Raw genomic sequence first — 13,988 nt, forward strand, 5'->3', positions numbered from 1 at the left:
TGTGTGTGTGTGTGTGTGTGTGTGTGTGTGTGTGTGTGTGTTTGTGTGTGTGTGTGTGTGTGTATGTGTGTGCGTGTGTGCGTGTGCGTACGCACGTGTGCTGTGTCTATGTATAGTTGCGTGCGTGTGCGTATGGGTATTATAGAATGGGAAACACTTCCAGTACCGGTAGTCCTACTGTATTTGAACTACTGTACAAAAAGAGACCAAACAGAATAGGCCTACCTTACAAGAGCCGACCCCCCCCCCCAAAAAAAAAACACACAAAAAACAACAAAACAAAACAACAACAACAAACAAACAAAACAACAACAACAAAAAATGTTGTCAACAATTGTTTTCCTTTCCAAGTCGGGCACTACCCAAACCAAACACATTTCAGAAATGTCCGAAAAAAAAGGAGAGCTAGGAACTGGACCGTTTGACTGGTTGGGGAAAAAATATATAGGCCTAACCTTTGAAAGGAAATGGGAGAAAAACCAATAAAGCTATGTTTTGAACAGTTAGGAAAGTTGTGTCCGTTATTTTGTCAGCTCCTAAAAAGAGGACGCAAACCCTTATTGGCCGGAATGTTACCTCTTTATACACCCCCTCCCCCGCCCTCACCCACACACACACACACACACACACACACACACACACGTGCGCGCGCGCGTGCACACAAACTTATCAAGTTTCCAATTGGTAATTAGTTTACGACATATAGATTTAAAAAATAGTCCATAAGAATAAACGAGCTTACACGTCTGTAACGTAGTTGCTTAGCTGATATATCTCGTTGGACGACAACATATTATTTATACCTTTGTCTCTCCCTCCTTCTTTTGTTACAGTGGGTCGGTTCTTTTTGTGTTTTTGTCCCATGCATATAGAGGTAGATTTTGTAAGAAATCCTTCAATAAAACTTAATAACATACTCCAAAGCATATAATATATTATATTACGTTTCTGTATGTGGGAGAAGCTAGATCAACACTGCGAAGCTACTAAATGTGTGCCAAGTGCTTTATGTACCTCGGGCAGGCGTGGTGGGCATGAGATCACTGATGGTGTTGTGAGGCAAATTTACATAATATTTATTAGTTAAGTAAGGGTCATAAAACTACGGCAGTTGGCAGATGCCAGTTTAAGGGGGCAAAAAGTATGTGTATATAAGGTGTTCCTCTTCACACCATTGGCTACTTTGGCAAAACCTGGCGGTAAGCAGGGCTGGTGGTATAACGAAACTCGACTGTAGATCTATATATATATATATATATAATATGCTGAAGAAAACACTTTAGGTCTGCTGCGCAAAGACATTTATGAGTTTCCTCTAAACATATTTGTTTTGCAATTAGTAAGTTAGCAATTTCTTCACATTTGCATGGGGGCTTTTTCTTCACCAAAAGCAATGATATGTGTCACGACGCGATAGAATCAGGTGCTCATAAATTTTTTGAGGATGTGAAGTTATTGATGTCATCTTAAAGCTTGTTCATTTGTCTTGCTTTTGATGAAAAAATGCTCATCTATCATGAATAGAAGTCTACATTTATTTGCAATCAAAGAAAGTGGGGTCACCTGGATTCAGAGGTATATAAGTGAGAATTATTAACAGGCCGCCAAACTTTGATAACTTCCACAAACTGCAAATTTGTATTTGATGTGCCTTTAATCAGCGTTTTTCAGTAAAATTCATTCATAAATGTATTTTTATATCGACATATAAGGTGTTGAGTCAAAACACTGCCAAGTGTTATCTTTTTCAAGAGTGTCTAAAGTGAAATCATACCAAAAAACAGGAGTCTTATATAGTCCTGATATGCCAGATTGAAAAGAAGGGCTATCAAATAAATTATATTATAGTACAGAATGAAGAGGAGAAAAATTCTTCCTCTTCACACCATAATGTAAGCCCTTCACAAGTTTCTCTCTTCTGTTTGCTGACAGGCCAGCATCTATATGAATCTGATGTGCCAAATGGATAATTAGCACCTTCTTCAAAATGACCAACATTGAGTATAGTAGGCCAGTACACTTCAAGCAGGTCAAGCAACAATAAAATGCCTATAATAGAACAAGTAATTGGTAATTCTTGTAAGGGCATAACCTCCATTTCAAAGCTGGAAGTTTATTTAAAGGGTGAAACGTCAGATTTTAAATTTTATATCCCCGTTTGGACCAAGTGCAGTGAATGGACAATCTTAAAAACTCTTCAAACAACAAGTCATCCACACTAAATCCTGGAGTAAAACCACGGTGGAAATAAAGTGCTCCCATCAACCATGTATCTCTTGGAATATATTATCAATAATGCAAACAAATTAAGAGACAAAAATGCCCTTCCTTGTCTTTTCTACAAGCCCAACGTTCAGCTTTATACCCAGTGCACACTGCCAGTTGGATTCATCAGTTTGAGTTGGAGCCTGCCAGATTTACTTTCTCGGATGGGACAAAAGCTTCCATCTTGGCACAATACTGCCAATTTGACTCGCAACCCAGAAAAACAAATGCATTTGATGTTGAAAGTCACACTCGAATTTAGTAGAGTACCGTCACCTTGTAACTGAATAGTAGCTTTAGCCCCCATCCACAAAGTAATATTTGGCTTGCAGTGACTCAATCCAATGAATCCAACTGACAGTGTGAATTGGTTTTAAGATTATGAAGAAGAACAATCCCAGTTATCCAAGTCCATGTCTATAGAACTGTACTGATATACAATGAGAACAATTTTGCTGAGAATTTTGCTTTATTGAAAACACACAAAAGAGTTTACAGTCTAACTTAGTCTAAGGCAGAATTTTACAAATCAGAACATGAAAAAATAGGCCTACTTGAGGGCAGGTCTTCACAAAGCAAATCCAGTAACATTTCAAAAAGTGGAGAGAATAAAAGGTTGAGGATGTGGTGGCAGGTCCAGGACCAGATGACAAATGTTTGAACACCAAAATTTATGGTTTACATTTGGTCGCTAATTAAAACTGATCCAGATTATGGACTAAATGTCAGACAAGGAAAGATTACTCCTCAACCATTCTTTCTTCATTTCAAAAACTGCAAAAAAAGCTTAAAATTCTAGGGGGGGGGGGGGGGGGTGTTCAGTGATTTACATGGACATGAATGTTTTCCAAAGAAAAAAACAATTTGAAATTGCATATTGGCTCTATATATATATACATAGTCTAAACACTTTTTCCCTCTTTGTAAATTAATGTTTTCATCATGAAAGTTAAAATTCTTTTGAATCTAAATCCCGGTACATCTCACAACAGGTTTGTTGCCAGCTTCCCCTCTTTTCCTGTCTATGGAAATTGCTCCCAATAATCTAAATAATAAAGATTTCATTGGACTTTGACTTTAGAGAGAACTGAGAACTCTTCATAAAAAACACTCTCAAAAACATATAAGTGAAGAAAAACTTTATTCTACTGTTGACAATCACAATCACAAAATAGTCTCAAAAGCCTTGAAGGAAGGAAACTTTAGTCAAAACTAGGGTACAAAAATAAGATCCCCTTAAAAAAAGTTTGACAAATATTTTAATGGACGGATCCGGCTTAATTATAGAAATACACATATTGTTTCTCAAAAATTACCTTGAAAGACATGTCAGTGGACGGACTTAATAGGCACAACATTTCAACATAAGCGACATGCACGGGGTAGATGTAATGCAAACGTCTTACCTTTCAGTGTTCTAATCAAAGTTAAGAGGACCAGAAGCTATAAGTGCTGAGGTATGTTTTTCCAAAATAGCAGGCGAAAGTGCAATCTAGTTCCTTGTGAATCAAGTTTCAATAAAATATAAGCAGTCCAACATACTGTAAGAACATCTTGCATGAATGGACAATAGATGTGTCAGGCCTCCAGTTCTGGCATGGGAAGATATGTGTTTTGATTCTTAGAGTATTAAAATTTGGGCAAGATAAAAGAAAGAGTAGTTTATCACAATAACATATCACACATAATACGGTTAAAGTTAACATGAAAATTTAAAGAGCGCATACAAAAATGGATAATACAGGGTCTATATTAACATTAGAGAGAGTATCTGGTATATGAATGTGTGTGTGTGTGCGTGCGTGTATGCATGTGCTTTTCCAAGTGCATACAAACAGTGGTGCTTTGAAACAGAAGAGTCTCAGGGTCAGCAGAGAGCTTTGTTAAAGCATGACAAGGTGAGGGGAAAAAAAGACATGTTGAAAATCAAATTCACGTTTTAAAAAAGCTACATGTTTAAATAATAAAATATATTATAAATCAATTCCACAACATCTGATGAAATTTCCCACTTCATAATTTGTCATTTTGTAATTAGTAGAACATACCTAACCCCTGAGAGTTTAGCATTCTTAACTAACATGCTTGCTCAATACTTCAGAAGATTTTCAAGCTTTTAATCAATCAAAGAGTTATTCTTTAAAAAAGAGTCACAGAACAAGGTCAAATCACACTCGGCTAGTCAATTTTTGCATAAACTTGTTAAAATTAACAATAAAATGAATACTGTACAAAGCTGCCATTGGTGGAAACAGAAGCCCTTTATACGTTGGTCTTTGCATAAATATCGCCACCTTTGAATATAAACCTCAGATTTCCCCAACTTACTTCATTTTTTTGTTAAAAAATCTTTATATAGAAAAAGAAAATCTTAGTTTCTTCCTTCATTATTAGCAATTGCTGGCACGAGGAACGTCAGCTGACTTTTCTCTTCTGAAGTGGACTATTGGTCCCTTTTTGTGGTTCTGTTATATCTTTTTATTTCTTTCGCCTAATCCATTCACATCCTTTTAACATGTTAGTTAAAGGTCCATCTAACAAAGGTCACAGTATTTGCTACCATGACAGATGTTGTGGTTGAGTATAAAATAGGGAAACTGCTGGATTCTTGTTTGCACTGTTTGTAGCTTTGTTTGAATTTTGTGTTAGAATTCATATCTGTTGTGTTCTCTGTATTGTAATTTATAAGCATATATATGTGTCAAAAAACTCAGTTTTGAGAAAATGGCTGAGAAAGATCAAACCAAAAATGAAATTGTCAATTACACATGTTTAAAAAACCTAGATTATTGCTATTGTGGAATGCATTATTGGGCTGTTTTCAACTGCCAAATGATAGAACAATGGTTCAGGAATGCAAATACAGGAAAATCTAAACTTGCTCCAACAATAATTTTTATCGATTTTTTTTTTTTACCAGCACATTCCCTTAAGACAGACTGCCTAGTCTGTTGTCTGAACATTAAAAAATTGTAAATGCCCCTTGCATTTCTTAAGTGTTGAATTATTGAATTAGAATACGCCTTTTGAGCTGTTTCTATATGGCACAGGTATACAGAGTCTGAGTTTTATATGAGAGTAAACATGCTACATTGTTTCAATGATGTATTAGATCAATCAATTGTGTTGTCAGTTCATTTCTACAAGAAGTCAACATTTTCTGTTATTTAAGTCTTGTCTTCCTTCAGCCATGTGAAGTTGACATTCTAACCAGGAATGTTTGACGTGGGTCAGGGTTACGGGACCAGCTGCTTCGTGTCTGAGTTGGCCCAGGCAATGCGACTGGCACCAGAAGGCTTTCGGTGGGCAGTGGAGGGAGGAATGTCCCCATAGCTATTAGCAGATGGAGGGCGGAGGTCATCGTCGAAGTAGTGACCCTCTCGGCTTTCCACTCTGCAAAGATAATATGCAGGTATGTGGGCACTTTGGAGAGAGAGAGAGAGAGAGAGAGAGAGAGAGAGAGAGAGAGAGAGAGAGAGTAAATGAAAGAGAGAGTAAATGAGAGAGACAGTAAATAAGAGTAGGAGAGAGAAAGGTAGGGAACGAAAGACAAAGACAGGAGAAAGAGTGGGGAAGAAAGGAAAAACAGAACAAAATAACAAAGGCATACACACATTAATAAAACAGACAGTTTCAGACATACAGACCTCTAAATCTGGAGCAGAATCCTGAAGTCTTAGTATCTCAAAATGGCCAATAATGTCAGATAGAGCTTTTAAATTCTGAGGTAGCAATTTATCATGAAAGCAGTAATCCCCAGTCTGAAAAAAATACAGTTTAACACGATACCTCGAATTTGTCAGGAACGGCCTCGGTAGTTCGAGGGATCCGTAGTTCGTGGATACGTGAACAGTGTTATGGCTTCGGTTGTGTCAGAAGATCGAGGGAAGCAAAAAAGATTGGGTTGGAACAGAGATTTTTCTTTTTCGCCCATTGATCAAGATCAGTCTATATTGACTTGAATTTGAAATTTGAGAGAATTTGAAATTGACAGATAGAGAATGAGAAACACAATGAGCACCCCTTTTGAGTTTTATCGGTAATGAGTCTACCGGTACCAAGATGGTGTAATTGCGTGGGTCAGCGTGAGCGGTCTTTCGTCTGCACCAATCGAAAGGTGCCTTTTCAAATTTTTCAAAACAAACAATTTGACAAAATAAGCATAGAGCAACAGTAATCAACAACACGAAGACAAAACAATGCAGCCTTACCCCGTCTCTACCATCAAGCGTGCAGTCCTTTGCAATACACATACTTAATACAAGTGCAAAAGATTAGAGGTGTTATTAAAGAGTAGCATACACACAAAAAAAGAGGAGAATTAAGGACGACAGATCTCAGATAGCTAAGATGAAGCAAACCACACAATAGCATATGAACCACCCACCAGCTGCAATTAAACCAGGCCTGTTCTCTAAATTCTATCAGAGTTACTAGCACACTTACCTGCGCTGCTCTCTGTTCTTCAGCTTCATCTTGACCACCAGGCCCACAGCCACAGCCACAGCGATGATCAGCGCGATTCCCAGACACAGGCCCACAATCAGTGCGATGTCCACTAGTAGCCAGTCAGTGAGGGTTTATGAAGAGTTTGTTTGAGCAAAGAGAAGTACACCAGTGCAAAAATGGTTATTTAATGGCAGGGCAAAGCAAGACTGATAAACAGAACCAACAGATGGAGACTAAAGAAATAGGACCCACAAATGGCGCTCTCCAACCACCCATGAAAATGAAGAGGGCAACATTCAGCAAGTACATGACTCCCAATAGACAGTGCTCTTATACACTTCCAAAAGTCCGTGGTACATGCTCTGTTACCCTCACTGGCAGAGCACATGGCTCCAAGGGAAGAGTGAAGAAAAAGAAAAAAAGGAAGGAAGGAAAGAAAAAAAGGAAGGAAGGAAAGGGAGGGAAGGAAGGAAGGAAGGAAAGGGAAGGAAGGCAAGAAGGAAGGAAGGAAAGAAGGAGGGAATGAAGGAAAAGGAAGGAAGGAAGGAAGGAAGGAAGGAAGGAAGGAAGGAAGGAAGGAAGGAAGGAAAGAAGGAAGGGAGGAAGGAAGGAAGGAAGAGAGGAAGAAAGAAACCTCAAAAGGCAGAAGAGAAACATTCTGTGTCCCCTGATTTGAGTTTTCAAGAAATTTTTCTTACAGTTTCATGTGCAAAGGAATATAGAAAACAAAACTATGTTATTCTCACCCAGTAAACAGGACATAGAAAATATACTTAAACACACTACCACCAAAGCGAGGTGCCCTTTAAGCCTTATAGGGTGGAGTGAAGTTTGTTTGAGCAAAGAGAAAACACAAAAGCACAAAAAAGACCATTTTCCCCTTTTCATCCACAGGGTCATATGGAATCATATTTTTTTTAAATGGACTATTGCCCTTCTTTCCCTGTACTTCTGTTTTAGATGTGTCACCAGTATGTGATGATGTACCTCTTTAAAAAAAAAATCATACTTTAATAGTAGGCTACATTAGAAATATCATATCTAAACAAAAATCAAAAGGGATTTCATAGTATCCTACATGCTTATAACAAAGACAAGCATCCATTGCTATATACATTTGTATATATATTTTGATTTGCCCCTCCTGCAAGAAAAAAACCTGAAGATTACAAAGAAGGTATATACATATAAGAAGTGTCTAAGTGTCTAGTCATGAAGTGCAATTCTTACCCGAATCCTCCTCCTCGCCTCTGAAAAATAACAATACAAAACATATATTACCTACAGCTGATAATGAAATAAACAAAGCAAGTCAGAGTTGTAAAACAATTTTTTCTCATTCGGAATCCTTACAGATATTCACTGACCATTTAAAAAGCTTTCTGGATCATATATATACAAACGGCTTTTTTAAAAAAAGCCAATTTTAGTATGATTTTTACATCCATTGCAACATAAATAGGCCATGTAAGGGCTAAAGACTAGAGGTGTCACTAACTAGAAAGTAACACTCATTAAAAAAAGGATTGCTAAGGATGGTATAGTTTTTGAAGGAAAGAAGAAGCAAACCACACCAGAGCACCCATCAACCACCCACTTAAAAAAGCCAGCTTGCTGTGCATTCCAGAACATTGAACTCATGGAAACCTGTGACAAGTAAGGTCTCAAAATAAACACAAACAACATTTTCAACGTAATATGAACCCCCCAAAAAGGGGGCTGGGTATCTCCAAGGAGGAAGTGGAACATTATTATTAAATGTCAGTATGTGTGTGTGTGTGTGTGTGTGTGTGTGTGTGTGTGTGTGTGTGTGTGTGTGTGTGTGCCTGTGTGCAATGTAAGCATGTGGATAAAAAAGCAGTCATGTGAGCAGTGTATTTATGGGTGTGTGTGTGTGTGTGTTTGTTTGTTTGTGTGTGTGTGTGAAGGAAGACTTACGGACAATAAGCCAGGCCATCAGCGTTTATAGCACAAGAGGACCCAGCTGAACAGGGCTCTACAAGGGCAAGAATCTCACACTTGTCCGAATTTGTCGTCACTGTGGGACAAGGAGAACAATACTGAGGTCTTCATTAAGAAAAGATCTTTATTTATAAATAGGCCTACAGGTCATCTAACATGATGTTATATAATATATAGCATGATTTCTAAATCTACATAAATGTAAGTTATGAAATTCTGATAATTGCAGTATATCTGGGGAAACTGAGGTAAAATTTTTGCCCCAAATAATTTTCTTTGATGATTTCCTGTATTTGGTTAAGAAACCTTAGGCTGGATGTAGACGTTTATTACTTTTATTTTTCCTGGAGATTTTCGGAGGTCAACAGGAGTTGAGACGATCACTTCTATGTAATCAGGAAGTTTCGGCTTGATCTCTATACAATTCAACAGGACTTTTTTAGGGAGCATTGATGGTTGTCTTAAACTGGCAGTCTATTTGCAGATGGACATCTTCACTTCAATCTATCCCATAATTTGGCTGACTGTAACGGCACCTCTGAAGTTTTGGTAAGCAGCTTTCTTCTTTCCTCTTGGTCATCATTTTTCTGTACTATGATGTTCCAGTAATGGCCAGTCCAAATCTTTGATGTTGTCATCCCTTCGTTTCCTCTGTCTGCTTCTTCACCTCCTTCCTTGTGCTGTTCCTTATAGGACAGTCTCGGCTAGTATAGATGACTGTGTGATGTTCCCTCACCACTTCAATCTGCATCTTATGACATCAAGAGTAGTGAAAAAGAAAAACAAAAAGAGAACCCCAAACCAATTTTTTTTAAAACTTCGTGTACTTTTCAGGCTTTGCTTTTAAGCTCATTCCAAGCTGTCCCTTTTAGTGCCTTAAAAAATTCCCATGATGAAGCTGCACAAATGTGAAATGAAAGAAGTAGGCTACATATCTCTCATCTTCTCCTGCTGCTGCAATATTCAAGAAAATTAGTTTCCATATAAAATCAGTAAACATTTTTTCAGTTGGTATGATGTAGTAGGGAGCTTATTGCTTACCAGTGGTACCGCCCAGGGTGACCGTGGCACTGACCATAGTGCCATTGACCATGAGGCCATCCCTGGCCATGGCCACCAGAGCTTCCACCACCTGGGAGGCAGACAGAGTGTCTAGAGCCTTGTCCGCAAACACTGTAGCATCCACAATCACACTGCCATGTCTGAAAGAGGGAAAGGGGAGAGAGGAGGTGTTTGTTTTAGCAAAGAGAAGCACACTGTTGGCACAATAATGGTCATTTAGTGCTGGGGGAAAAGTAAAACAGATAGAAAGAAAAAACAGAGGGAAAGTAAAGAAGTAGAGGGGGGGGGGGGCATGCAAAAGAGTTCAAGTTTAAGTACAAAGAGATGTATGTCCACATGATAACGGCCATTTAGTGCTAAGGAAAAAAGCAAGATAGACAGATAGAAATAACAGACAGAAAGAAAAGAAGTCGGGCCTACCAAAAGCACCTTCCAACTGCCCACTTAAGAGTGTAGGCCTACACACAGAGACACATACACTGTCTCTCTCTATCCCTCTCTCTTTCAATCTATTATTTATCATACCCAAATTCACACTTATTCTCTCTCACACACACACACACACACATACACATGAGCACGGATGCACACATGGGCATGGAGACCCTACTCTTTCTACTTCCCAGGAGGAGTTCTAGCATAAGCTCTCACCTCAAATTATTGATGGTAACTTCTGCTGTAGCTTCTGAGCGATTGCTGAATGCCTCCAGCAACTGTTTGGAGAGAAAGTGAAGAACTTCATGAGTATACAAAACAACTTCAGAGGACATTAACAGTACAGCATAAGCTGCCTTAGCAGGAACACCATTTGTTTCCCTCATGCGTTTTCAAGAGTGGTAGGTCTGACAATGATTAACAATTGATCACTGACATTAAACTGTAGACTTGCTTTCATTTCTAGAGAGGAAAGTGTGTCATCAGTCAGAATTTACTTTTACTTTCCTAAATGTAAACTCTGAAAGGCTGCCACTGTTAATCAACAGTATTATGAATGGGAAAGAGGAAATCAAATATCTTTTAAAAACCCCAACAAACATCTTAAAACACTTGACTTTACGAGAAATGCTCCATCTCTGAAAAACAAACAAAACGATTTTTGCTTAGTGTAATCTGTTTAACTCAAACTAAACTGCAGTCTCCCTCACCGCTGGCAGTATGGCACGACTCAGTTCCAGGTAGTCTGGACCTTGCTTTTCATTCAAGTTCTTGCCAGATGCATCAATGTCAAGAGATATTTCAAAGTTGGTGGACAAGGCCTCTGTAAATGCACAGGTAGAAAAAAACCCATTAAATGAGAGTGTGAGTGACTAAATAGAAGCACAACCAGACAGCAACAGTAGTCTAGTGCAGAGATAAAAGGAGTTTGGTTTTACTTTAAGTTTTAATTAGGGTTTTTATAGCACTAGCAAGACAATAAAGTCATATAAGTTGGCTACACAAAAAAAGATGGAGGAGAGATAAGGATGATTGATGTTTGATAGGAAAAAAGGGGCAAAAGCCATACCAGAGCTACCACCAACCACCCACTACTTCAGAAAAGCAGTGAAAGAAGTAACAAACTTAAGAAAACAAAGCTCCTGTGCACAGGCAAAAAAGAATAGATGAGTGTGGCGTCGGTGGCCTAGTAGTTAAGCTCTCAGACTCTCAACTGTAAAGCTGAGGGTTCAAATCCCATCTTTTAGAAACACACTTTGCTCGAATTTTCTTCATTCCGCCCGGGAGTGAAAATGGGTACCTGGCTATAGACACTGAGAGATCTTGTCACTTTGACAGTGTTTGAGGGCGTGAAATCTGCAGTTTGCACTGTATGCTTCCCAGGAAGCCAAGAATGTTTCTGAGTGTTCTCAGAGGGTCTGCTGGGGCAATATTAGTTGTAAAGTGCATAGAGCATGCTGTAGAGCAAGGATATGCGCTATATAAATGCAATAATTATTATTATTATTACCATTATTATTATCATTATCATAATAATAATAATAATGATTATTAATATTATTATTATTATTATCTCTAATATTATCATTATTATTACAGTATAATCCACTTATATCCACCGCTGATGTATCAACATTTTGACAAACAAAATTTTTCCTTTAATATATTCTCTAAACCATTTCTCTTATATCGACTTTTTTTTTCGGTCTACTCTGCTTTATTGATATGCTTTCTGGGTACCTGGCAAAGCCCACCAACATAAATGGGGGGAAAAAGCCACCCTAACGGTCAACACATTAGATCTTCATTAAGTAGGCCTACGCATACCCGTCAAGTAGCCTATTCGACACACCAGGCTTTAGTAGGTCATGTAGGGCCTACACAGTGTAGTCTCCAACACAGTACAGTGCCTCACAGACGTGAGCGTCTCATGCGCTGGGCATCACCTCCCTACCCCCACTCCCGATCGCTCACTCCCCTTCCCCATCCCATTCCCAGTCGGTCGATGGCAAGTGCCACGGTCATTGAGTCAGTGCCTCACCTTTCCATTTTACCCAGCAAGCGGCCATAAACATGCCTTACAAGGATGCTACAATAAAGTTTGCGCTGGTGTGTAGTGTGCACCTCGCGTTGCTCGGTCTTTGGTACTGTAACTCTAAGCCCCCTTCCCTCTGCCTCTTGTTAGTTTCACTGTGTAGTTGTGTAATAATCAAGGGAAGCAACCAGCTTTAAAAAGTAGTGTTGCCTTTTTACCGCTGATCTTCCCTTGTTTTTTCCTCTTTGGCTTTATATTTTCATTTATCAACATTTTTATATATATCGACATCAAATCCATTTCCCAAAGCCTGTCGATACAAGCGGATTATACCATATTTTTAACTGTATTATTATTATTATTATGAAAAAGACCTAAGTATGCACACATTTTACATATTAAGTAAAAAACCAAGCAAGAAGTAACAATTAAGGCTAACAGACATGACCCATGTGCACACACTGATAAAAATTTTTTTTTAAATGAGAGAGATTAACCTGAAAGACAGGACCTGTGTACACACACAATATAAAATTGAAAAAAACCCCAAAACAGGTCAAGACTTAACAAGGCCCACAGGAGACAGCTAAAGGAACGCGATCACACTTCGATCAGCTCTAATACTAAAACTACTGGCCCGAAAAATTTCGTTTCGGTTTCAAACGAAAGAAGAAAATTTTTGCTATGTCTATGCAAATCAAAATCTCGGCCCCAGAATCTCGTCAAGGTGAGATTTTGTTTCTAATGACGCTAGGTCGGCGTGGGAGGTTTCCGGGCGAGTCAGGGTGGAGCGTGTAAGGGAATTCCCGGGCGATCCTGGGCAAGTTAGGGTGTAATGTGTTAAAGACAACAGGATTGTGCTATAATATATTAGTAAGAGATAGCATTTGTATAGCACCCATCCCCACTCAACAACAGCAAGCTCCATGTGGTTTACAATCAATATTGCTACCCCGGACCCTAAAACACTCAGAAACATTCTCGGCTTCCAGGGAAGCATGCAGTGCAAGCAGCTGATTTAACCCACAGACACTAACAAACTGACAAGATCTTTTGCTATCTATATAACCAAATATCCATTCCGACCAGGTGAAGTGAGGAAAATTCATGTAACACATGCCTCCCCAGGACACAACACTGGGCTCCTGATCGGGTTCGAACCCTTGGCTTTTCCATTGCGAGCTCCACAGCCTAACTAATAGACCCCTGATGTGTAAATACTTTCATTCAAAGGAGAATCCAATGCATACCTAGGGTTTAGTAGTGTGTTAAATTATATCAGAAACAAAACCCCCCAAAGGACTGACCATAGCACTGGCTGCTGTCATTCTTGTGCACTTTGTAGCCCGGTTGGCAGGAGCAGGAGTAGCTGCTTGGAATGTTGGTGCACTCCTGGGCACACACTGATGGGTTCTGGGTACACTCGTCAATGTCTGAAAAAGAAGTTGAGTTTGATTTTTGAATAGAGAAGCACATTGGCACAAAAACAAAAAAGCAAGATAGAAACACAAAATCAAAAAGGGTAATTTAAAGAAGTGGTACTTTCCCAACCACCTGCTCTGGAGAAGAAAAACCTACGTTTACATACCTGAATACTTCAATTACATACATAGATGCATATTACTTTTTATATTAACACTGTGTCTCTGTGTCTTTGTCTCTGTCTGTCTGTCTGTCTGTCTGTTGGTCTGTCTGTTGGTCTGTCTGTCTGTTTCTCTCTCTCTCTCTTTCTCTCTCTCTCTCTCTCTCTCTCTCTCTCTCTCTCTCTCTCTCTCTCTCT

General features: G+C 38.9%; 1 protein-coding gene across 1 annotated transcript in view; it reads right to left on the bottom strand.

The window, feature by feature from the left end:
* Positions 1-2,715: 2,715 nt before the first annotated feature.
* The window catches only part of LOC101850564, a gene marked incomplete in the record, with an annotated part of 75,139 nt that continues 63,866 nt past the window's right edge, over positions 2,716-13,988 (bottom strand). The window contains 8 exon segments of the mRNA XM_013082551.2: positions 2,716-5,658; positions 6,712-6,823; positions 7,945-7,964; positions 8,653-8,752; positions 9,718-9,878; positions 10,390-10,451; positions 10,884-10,996; positions 13,516-13,641. Of these exon segments, the coding sequence (XP_012938005.1) occupies positions 5,502-5,658; positions 6,712-6,823; positions 7,945-7,964; positions 8,653-8,752; positions 9,718-9,878; positions 10,390-10,451; positions 10,884-10,996; positions 13,516-13,641 (851 nt within the window).

This window comes from Aplysia californica, unplaced genomic scaffold, assembly GCF_000002075.1.
Source record: "Aplysia californica isolate F4 #8 unplaced genomic scaffold, AplCal3.0 scaffold00181, whole genome shotgun sequence".
Classification (NCBI taxonomy): Eukaryota; Metazoa; Mollusca; class Gastropoda; order Aplysiida; family Aplysiidae; genus Aplysia; species Aplysia californica.